The sequence below is a fragment of the Poromitra crassiceps genome (assembly GCF_964638095.1).
Source record: "Poromitra crassiceps genome assembly, chromosome: 13".
NCBI classification, from domain to species: Eukaryota; Metazoa; Chordata; class Actinopteri; order Beryciformes; family Melamphaidae; genus Poromitra; species Poromitra crassiceps.
The window spans coordinates 4,389,944-4,400,815 of NC_139644.1; the positions used below are offsets into that span (position 1 = coordinate 4,389,944).

At 44.3% G+C, this 10,872-nt stretch overlaps 1 protein-coding gene across 1 annotated transcript in view; it reads right to left on the bottom strand.

Annotated features, from left to right (window-relative positions):
- LOC310787453 (casein kinase I-like) overlaps positions 1–6,714 on the bottom strand; it is a 26,144-nt gene extending 19,430 nt beyond the window's left edge. Inside the window, exon 1 of the mRNA XM_083648878.1 lies at positions 6,249–6,714. Coding sequence (XP_083505004.1) covers positions 6,249–6,324 — 76 coding nt within the window. The 5' untranslated portion in view covers positions 6,325–6,714. The remainder of the gene's footprint in view (positions 1–6,248) is intronic.
- Between the last annotated feature and the right edge of the window lie 4,158 nt (positions 6,715–10,872).

Here is a 10,872-nt window from a genome sequence, read left to right on the forward strand (position 1 = left end):
CGTATGCAGCTGCTTCATTGAAGCATAACGTAGCTGTGCCCCTGCAGCAGCCAATCTGCTGTCACAATTGAGCACCTCGTGTCTGCTGCAACAGCCCATTCGCATGATCAGCCGTGGAGTTCTCAACTGGAAGCTGGTGACATACACGCGGCTGTAAAAAAGCTGGATCTAGCGGACTTTTCAGTGCTGAGCACACGGAGAGCAAACGCACTCACAGCAGAGCCGAGCAGAGCAGAGAGACACTCCTCCCACAACGGGGGGGGGGGGGGGGGGGGGGGGGGGGGAGGTGGGGCACGCAGGACACTACAGCATACAACAGACCCAGGCAGCTGCAGCATTACATCAGAAAATATTAGCAATGAGTCAATGATGTGCTTGAAATGCTTCCTTTCACAAAAGGGTCATTATCTCAGCTCGTAGAAAAAAAGGGCTGTTTTTGGTCAAATCAAGCTATCTTCTCCGGCTCATAACTAAAGAACGGAAAATGGGATCAATAAACTTTTTTTTGCAGGTGATAGAAGAGAGTCTCATCGTTATTTGTGCGTGTTCAGTGTTTACATAGTAATTATTAAAGAAATTATATGACTGTTTTAAAATGCATTGCGGCCTATGTGGCACAGTACAGCACCTTTTGCCCAAGGGCCGTGGCACTCAAAGTGTTAATGAGGAAAAATAATATTTACATTCTCTAGTCTATGAACGTATTTTAAGCTACATTTTTCGTCCGGCACATTCTTAGTCGCCTATTGTAGATCCCCCAAAGGACCCACGGCCGTAAACAAAACAATAGCCATGTGCTAGGTCGCTAGGCTCCACTTTTGGAGTCTTAGACTGCAGCGATCGCACCAACGGCAGCAGAAACCGTAAGTTCACTCCTTTTATAGCGTTGTGAAATGTCGGGTGCATGGCGGGCGCGGATCTATAAATAGTATGAAATAATTTGCGCGGATTTATGGCGGGCGGATGGTTCATGCATACACGCAGATTAGGATGGCATAAAAGCTCATCCGTGCATCTCTACTGCACAGGGATAATTCTGTCCCTGGTTTTGAGTGTTCAATCTGGTAAAGTGTACAAAGTGGTTCTAAATTCCACACGTAGAATAAAGCTACATAATGAGGTAGATATCATAGCATACAGGCGCATGCTCTGTGTACAGTGCCTCATGGCAAATGAGGAAGTAACTTCAGTTACTCTTGGTTAGTTTGGTTCATCTTGGTGGTGTGGATTTACTTCGAAAATTGCCGTTTCCAGTAACTTTGGATTATTATTTAATCGTGTGGTGAGCAGGTACAAGAGTCACAACATGTACATGTGAGTGTTTCTGCCGCAGTACAAGAGTCACAACATGTACATGTGAGTGTTTCTGCCGCAGTACAAGAGTCACAACATGTACATGTGAGTGTTTCTGCCACAGTACAAGAGTCACAACATGTACATGTGAGTGTTTCTGCCGCAGTACAAGAGTCACAACATGTACATGTGAGTGTTGGAATGTGTACTTTGGGCGACTGAACGGGAGTAGGCAGCATTGTAGCAGTGAGGGCTGTACCTCTGTTTGAAGGGAATACACAGTGACGATAAAGACATCCACATTCTCCATTTACTGTCGGCAATATGGCAAATAGGAGAATCTCCTAAAATGTTGGCGTATCCGTTTAAAGCATGAATCACAGATGATTACATCTTTCAGCCGGGGCTATTTTTCAAAAATAAATAATAAAATAAAAAGATTGGGGGCTATTCAGAAAGCTATAGCCCCCCAATGCTCAGGTCTAACAACGCCCATGACTATAGCATCATCTCACAGCCATTTCTGGCGCTACAATCTTTCATCTCCCCAAGTGAAGTATCATCAGAAACTGAAAATCACCAAACCAGAAAGACAACTATCTCCCGAGTCAACAGCTTGGCCACAACAAACCAACATTTCCAAGAGTCATATTACAATGTACAAACATGTTCATCCAAGTCTGACTCTAAGCTACACTGAGCCATAATGAGCCATAGTTTCACAGGGAATTTATAAAGAAGAAATTGTGCTATTATTAATTGTAGGGATAAAGACTGGTACTGTATATCCAAACAGGAACTCTACAGCACTGTGAGGAAATCTAAGGCTAAGGGTAGCAGGAGTCTGGCTGTGACTCCAACTAAATATAGATAAGACTGAGCTAGGGATACACCGATTGCAAAATTCTGGGCCGATACCGATGTTCAAAATAACAGGGAAACAATTAAAATCATAATCATTATAAACAAATAGCTGACCTGTTTTAAAGTGTTCTGAGCCCTTCATCACACTGTCTTTGAATGAGCACAAATTCAACCATACTGTAATTAATCGTAAGTAATTATGAGACAAACAAACAACAAATTATGTGACCCAACTGAATAGCTAAATATCGGCCACTGCAATCGGTGAACGGCATCTTTTTTGCAGATAGCCGATTGCATCAACAAGGCCAATATCAGCCGATACCGATATACGGCCGATATATCGCATCCTTAGTCCGAGCACACCAGGCTTGATGAAACCCCAAACCTCCTGATGAACTCAATCAACTATAACGTAGATTAGGGTCGATATGTTTTGTGTTGTTTTGATGTTTCTCAGTGAAAACCAACCAAACACTACCCCAATCCAAAACAGAATTATTTCTCTAGGCCTATTTTACAATTATTAAATAATTTGGTTACTACAATAATTAGGTCTACCTTTGATTTTGATCATTAAGCCTACGTTTGATCAATTTCAGCCAAATTATCAAAAATTCTGCAATATTCCATGTTTTACAGTTGATTCTACTTTTATCACCAAATTCCATGATTCCGTCCGTTTTTTCTGCATTGAGGAAATCGTATGGCCTTACTATTCCATGAGGCTACATAAAGTCTCAGCCTGTTTTCAGTTTGCATACAGTAGAAGTGTCTGGACCCATCCCAGTTAGCATATAGCTGGAGGCACTCTCCCAGGTGTGGAGGCACTCTCCCAGGTGTGGAGGCACTCTCCCAGGTGTGGAGGCACTCTCCCAGGTGTGGAGGCACTCTCCCAGGTGTGGAGGCACTCTCCCAGGTGTGGAGGCACTCTCCCAGGTGTGGCAAGCTTCAAGTGTGTTTGACCAAAGTCCTGAAGTCAGTCAAACTAAACAGGCAGCAGCAGCAACACTTTGTGCTGTTACATGACGCTGTTTAGTCAGAACTCTACAGGCCATGCTGTAACACTGTTTATGATCTGTAACTGACTCAGGCCATGCTGTAACACTGTTTATGATCTGTAACTGACTCAGGCCATGCTGTAACACTGTTTATGATCTGTAACTGACTCAGGCCATGCTGTAACACTGTTTATGATCTGTAACCTACACCGTATGCTAGACTCATGGCTGAGAGGGGAGCAGAAACGCCATCAGAAGGAGAAGAGAAAACTATTTCTTGTGTTGTATTTTGATACATTGTTTGCGGCTTCGTTCGTTGAAACACCTTTTTCTCCTCCAACATGCATCAGTAGTAATGCTATTTACTTGTTTAAATTACATTATTTTTCTAAGTTTTAACTGGAAGTTTCCAGTTTGTTTTGGCTGGCCTGACGCTGGCCCTGTGCACACCCCGCAGACGTGCTGAAACTTACGGGGTTGCGTCAATGCGCAATATCAAAGTTTAAAAGCTGCTGCTGCCCCCTGCTGCTTTCCTGGGTAACAACAGAACGTGTATTAGTGGGACTTTTGATGTAAAAAGTTTTTGCCAACGCGAGAAACCTTTTTTTTCACACATTTCTGTTAAGTTTTGATATAAAAGACATTGTGTGCTTCCTGGATGTCACTGCCATTTATTCAGTCAAGAAGGGAGACGTATCAACTCAGAACACATCAGTGCTGCTAAGCAATAAAGCTGCTATCAGCTGCTTCTCTATTCCTCTAAGTCTGAGCCTGATAGTACTGAAGTTAGTCACAGGCTTCTCACAGGACACAAAACCACTGAGTCAGCAGGTCATGTCATTGAGGAAGCTGGTGTCAGTGGTGTGAGCACAGCAGGTCTGTGTCAGTGGTGTGAGCACAGCAGGTCTGTGTCAGTGGTGTGAGCACAGCAGGTCTGGGTCAGTGGTGTGAGCACAGCAGGTCTGTGTCAGTGCTGTGAGCACAGCAGGTCTGTGTCAGTGCTGTGAGCACAGCAGGTCTGTGTCAGTGGTGTGAGCACAGCAGGTCTGTGTCAGTGCTGTGAGCACAGCAGGTCTGGGTCAGTGGTGTGAGCCCAGCAGGTCTGGGTCAGTGGTGTGAGCACAGCAGGTCTGTGTCAGTGGTGTGAGCCCAGTAGGTCTGTGTCAGTGCTGTGAGCCCAGCAGGTCTGGGTCAGTGGTGTGAGCCCAGCAGGTCTGGGTCAGTGGTGTGAGCACAGCAGGTCTGTGTCAGTGCTGTGAGCACAGCAGGTCTGTGTCAGTGGTGTGAGCACAGCAGGTCTGTGTCAGTGCTGTGAGCACAGCAGGTCTGTGTCAGTGGTGTGAGCACAGCAGGTCTGTGTCAGTGGTGTGAGCCCAGCAGGTCTGGGTCAGTGCTGTGAGCACAGCAGGTCTGTGTCAGTGGTGTGAGCACAGCAGGTCTGTGTCAGTGCTGTGAGCACAGCAGGTCTGTGTCAGTGGTGTGAGCACAGCAGGTCTGTGTCAGTGGTGTGAGCACAGCAGGTCTGTGTCAGTGGTGTGAGCCCAGCAGGTCTGGGTCAGTGGTGTGAGGCGAGCACAGCAGGTCTGGGTCAGTGGTGTATGGAGTAGTAGTATGTAGTGTGCACTGTGCATGCGTCTGGTCTACTCTTTCCGGACAACTGGCCGATGCTCGTCAAACTGTCTTTTAAAAGAATAACCGCTCACTTTCTGGAGCAACTAGGCTTCTGATATAATGAAGCTGCTCCTCCTGCCTGTGACTTCTGATATAATGAAGCTGCTCCTCCTGTCTGTGACTTCTGATATAATGAAGCTGCTCCTCCTGTCTGTGACTTCTGATATAATGAAGCTGCTCCTCCTGTCTGTGACTTCTGATATAATGAAGCTGCTCCTCCTGTCTGTGACTTCTGATATAATGAAGCTGCTCCTCCTGCCTGTGACTTCAAACAGCAGAAATAAGGTGAGTTTAATGGCGACACAGATTCCCTAAAGGATTGTGTCTGGGTGAATGGAGGCTCTTAACATGGCTGCAGTTTGTCTGACTATACTCTATATGATTTCATCATCTGCCGTATAACAGTCCCTTATCCGTACATAGACGTCCCTGCGACTCTCTCCTTTTCAAGATGTATATTTTTCAAGCGTGTGTGAAATAAAATAAATCTGAAATCTCTCTCAAGCTGTCTAAATCAGCCATACGCACGTATTTACAAGTGTCACAGAAACATTTCAAAGCCACCTACTAGAGCAGAAGGGTTCATTGCTTCTCGATGGACAGGTTTGAAAGCTAAATGCTGCTCATAAATGTCAAAAATAATAATATCACCAGCACCGAATTCTGATAAAAAGAGGCATTTATGAGCAGCATTGAACTTTCAACCCCGTCCGTCGAGAAGCAATGAACCCTTCTGCTCTAGTAGGTGGCTTTGAAATGTTTCTGTGACACTTGTAAAAACGTGTGTATCATTGATTTAGACAGCTTGAGAGCGAGAGTCGCAGGCGAGTCTATGTACGGATATGAAGGGACTCTTGTAGGGTAGACGATCACGTGACAATGACCCGGAAGAGTCCGAAAGGGGCTAGGCCTGCTGTGTGGAGAGGTTGCAGCAGGTCTACATGTCAGTCATGCCAGTTGAGAGACTAAAAAGGTCATCTATCTCCTTTAGCTGGGAGCTGTTTCCAGCTAAACTCAATAGAATGATGTAGAAAGCAGAAACACAGTTCACCTCGCGTGACGTCACCAGGCAGTCACAGTAGTAGGCTGGATGTTTTCGTAAACAGATCATTACTTCCTCTCAGGCATCTGCATGCACAGAGCGTTCTGTACACATATATGACAAGCTAGGTTTATGAGAAGGCGTTACTAACTTAGCCATGGCTAGCCTAGCACCATATAGGAACCAAGCAAGTGGAGATAGCGGTAAACTGAGTCACTGAACAACAGCTGACTGACAATCAGCTTGCCTGCGCGAACCCCAGCAGCAAAAAGACAACAGGCAAAGCTAAACGTGACGTTGACGGTGTTGTCGACATAAAGTTAGCGGTTTGCTTCAACTAGAAACACAACAAGACTCTGTTTGTTTGTGATACTTACCGAGGTAAATGTCTCCAAATGATCCACTTCCAATCTTCCTGCCCAGTCTGTAGCGGTTTCCCACTCGCAGCTCCATATCCAAAGCTGTGATTGACGTTAGCTAGCAAGCTATCTCACTAGCTCCCAAATACACACGCGAAAAATAGTGTGGGGGAAAAGCCCAAAGCCTGCTTCAACCGAAGAGTGCAAAAACATGGACACAGAAAAGCTCCCGAAGGCTCTCTTCTAGCTAATGTTGCCTCCGGATGTAGTCAGCCGCCCCGATCTCAATCTTTCACCACTCGTTTTAAAATCCTCCGAATCTTCTGCCGGGATAATACGGCGCGTGTTAAAAAGGGTAAAGTGTGTATTTTATGCTCTCGTTAATTGTGATGTCGCTACGCTTTAATTCTCCAAGGATGAAGATGGATTTGTAGTTCTCATTGAAGGTTTAGCTCTGAACTCCTCTCCCTCTGCCTGCTTCTCACACAGCCGACGGTCTGATCTGCTGGCCTGGCAGGGGAGAGATGGGTGTCGGTGATGCTACGATGGATCGCCCGGAGGGACATGGGGATTTATGATTGGCTGGGTTTAAGCATGGGGACATTGGGGGATGATGATTGGTTGGAGATAGGGTCAGAGGCGGGGTTCTAGCATAAAACGGGAGAGAGATGGGTTGGTTGGGGGATGACCACGGCGGGGGGCGGGACTCTAGCCTTGCCAAAGAGCCTTTCAGGAAAGAGCGACAGGCCTTATTAGATATTAGTGGTTCTAAAAAAATGTCACATGAGGGACCCCTACACTGACAAAGATTAGACCACTACGGACCCCCATTAGGATTTTGTCCCACGGTCCCCCATATGATAATAAGATCGATGCTTTTAGATGTTTTATTACAGAAAGTGTATAAAACCCATGACCAAAACAGTGAATGGAAGATGAATGGAATTATAGCGAAAATAAATGACCCCCCTTTTGGCTGGGGACCCCCTGAAACCCCCTCAAGAACCCCTGGGGGTCCCCGGACCCCCATTTGAGAACCACTGCCTTAGAGAGCCAAAGTCATGCAAAAAAAACTCCTTTTGAAGGAATGGAAGTCCTCCTCTTCACCTTCTTTCCAACTGTGGTTGACGGACATGACCTCTGTTATACGCATGGAGAGAGGTTCCTGAGGACCAATTCAACCATTTGGGACCCGTTTCTAGCCTCCCTCGACGAGGTTACAGGTGATGGGTGACTCGCCTGCCTGGCTGGTTTCTCACGGAGGCACAATATCTCTCACAAGCACATAAGCAATAAATGCGGCTGGTAATTACGTTGTAATATCAAATGTCAATTATGTATGTTTTCTTTTCCTGTGTCTGAGCGTGTTCGTTTGTCTTGTCTGTGCATTGTTCAGAAAAATTAAAAAATCAAATATAAACAAATAGATAGCCAAAGTCATGCCCACTTCATTTATTTTTCCTTGGACATTTGCACTTTGCATTGTGTTCACATTTTAAATGTTTCGCTGCACTAAGTTACTTTTCCCCCTATCAGGACCATTCTTTGCATACTTGCACTTTGTATTGTGTTTACATTTCGAATATATTTTTGTTGCACTATGTTACTTTTTACCCCTACCAGGATTCTAAGCCTGTATCATCTGGCAGGGGGACTAACAATGGAAACCAGTCCTGTGACTGTAATTGTCGTGCATTTACATTTTTTTGAAATGTTCATTAATGTACACCTGTCCCCTATCGAACAAATAAACGAATTGAAATTGAGTCTGGAGCAGCCTGCTTCTACCCTGGAGGAGCTAACCCTATCCCTCCATATGGACCTGTCCATACCAAACGGTCCCCTTTGCGAGGGTTAACAGGAACAGGACATCCCAGGCCCAGCTATGTGAGGGGGTCAGATTACTCAGTAGGCTAATGCTACCTCCAGGCGCTTAGCGTCCATCAGCTGTTCCTACACAGAGCTGGCCTGTGCTGAGGACAGTAATACATGTGGAGGTTTCCAAGGTACTTTGCACATTTAGACAGAAGACCAGTTATCAACTAGCCATATGGCAAACCAATATAGCCATTTATATAGCCATATAACATTTACTATATTATTTACTACTGCATTTTACTCTGTTTTGCATTGTGATGTTATATGATATTGTGTCATGTGTCTGGACCCCAGGAAGACTAGTGGTCGTGCTGGCGGCAGCTAATGGGGATCCTTTAAAATAAACCAATAAACAAATAGCCTGCTGGTTACCAAGCCATATGGCAAACCAATATAGCCTGCTGGTTGGCAGAGATGGGAAAAGTAGGCTACACACATTACTTGTGTGTGTAAAGAAATACTCTGGTAAAAGTAGAAGTACTGATTCAACTTGTTTACTCAAGTAAAAGTAAAAAAAAAAAAAAAAAAAATACAAAAGTATTTCTACCAGCTGTTTCTAACTCAAACTCAAATCACATTCATATCATTTGAAGACTATTAAGTGTAAAAGATCCCCTCCAAACATATTTTTGTTTTAAGATGTATAAAGACTATAGAAGGTTTTCACCAGCTGCAACCCCACAGCACTTCCTTTTTCTCAGCTTCTTCTTCTGTGTTTTATGGCGGTTGGCATCCTTAAATGTTGCATTACCACCACCACCTGAATTGTATCAGCTTCACAGTGTGAACTATTGACAGTGTCCACTTTCTCAGCTATTCAGGGTAAAACACTGACATAGCCTACTTCTATTTCTTTTATTTTAGCTATGTAAACGTTTAAATGTAAAGATAGGCCTATGCGTGCAATAACGTACTGATAGTCAGCTTACCCTCTCCCCTCCTCTCCTCTCCTCTCCCCTCCTCTTCTCCCCTCCTCTCGCCTACATGGTTTTTGTCTGTTGTGCATTACAACTAAAGTAACTAGCCCGTTTTGAAAATGTAAGGAGTAGAAAGTACAGATGTTTGTGTTAAAATGTAGGGAGTAAAAGTAAAATGTTGACAGAAAAATAAATACTGTGTAAAGCACAGGTACGTGAACATTTGTACTTAGTTTCTTCCCATCTATGCTGGTTGGCTGAATGGAAGCCTCAGCTTGTTTTTTACAGCTGCAATAGGCATTTCTTTTTTTACATTAAAATAGGTTGACTGTCTTCCATGCAGACTCCAGATGCTACAGTAGGTTGGCTCAGTGTTTGAAATGCTGTCCTCAGTGGCAGTGCAAAGTCATCTCACTAAATATTGATTCTTTGGTTTTGCACACTGACCTAGATTGCACCTCCGGCTTATTCTGTGGGAAAAGCTACCAAGCCCTGAATGTCAACACCTCCCTCCTGCCTGGCTGTTTTGAATATTAACACCTCCCTCCTGCCTGCCTGTTTTGAATATCAACACATCCTTCCTGCCTGTTTTGAATATCAACACCTCCCTCCTGACTGTTTTGAATATCAACACCTCCCTCCTGCCTGTTTTGAATATCAACACCTCCCTCCTGACTGTTTTGAATATCAACACATCCTTCCTGCCTGTTTTGAATATCAACACCTCCTTCCTGCCTGTTTTGAATATCAACACCTCCTTCCTGACTGTTTTGAATATCAACACATCCCTCCTGCCTGTTTTGAATATCAACACCTCCTTCCTGTCTGTTTTGAATATCAACACCTCCCTCCTGACTGTTTTGAATATCAACACCTCCTTCCTGTCTGTTTTGAATATCAACACATCCTTCCTGCCTGCCTGTTTTGAATATCAACACCTCCCTCCTGACTGTTTTGAATATCAACACCTCCTTCCTGTCTGTTTTGAATATCAACACCTCCTTCCTGTCTGTTTTGAATATCAACACCTCCTTCCTGTCTGTTTTGAATATCAACACCTCCCTCCTGACTGTTTTGAATATCAACACCTCCTTCCTGTCTGTTTTGAATATCAACACCTCCTTCCTGACTGTTTTGAATATCAACACCTCCTTCCTGTCTGTTTTGAATATCAACACATCCTTCCTGCCTGCCTGTTTTGAATATCAACACCTCCTTCCTGCCTGTTTTGAATATCAACACCTCCCTCCTGACTGTTTTGAATATCAACACCTCCTTCCTGTCTGTTTTGAATATCAACACCTCCTTCCTGTCTGTTTTGAATATCAACACCTCCTTCCTGTCTGTTTTGAATATCAACACCTCCCTCCTGACTGTTTTGAATATCAACACCTCCTTCCTGTCTGTTTTGAATATCAACACCTCCCTCCTGACTGTTTTGAATATCAACACCTCCTTCCTGTCTGTTTTGAATATCAACACCTCCTTCCTGACTGTTTTGAATATCAACACCTCCTTCCTGTCTGTTTTGAATATCAACACATCCTTCCTGCCTGCCTGTTTTGAATATCAACACCTCCTTCCTGCCTGTTTTGAATATCAACACCTCCCTCCTGACTGTTTTGAATATCAACACCTCCTTCCTGTCTGTTTTGAATATCAACACCTCCTTCCTGTCTGTTTTGAATATCAACACCTCCTTCCTGTCTGTTTTGAATATCAACACCTCCCTCCTGACTGTTTTGAATATCAACACCTCCTTCCTGTCTGTTTTGAATATCAACACCTCCTTCCTGACTGTTTTGAATATCAACACCTCCTTCCTGTCTGTTTTGAATATCAACACA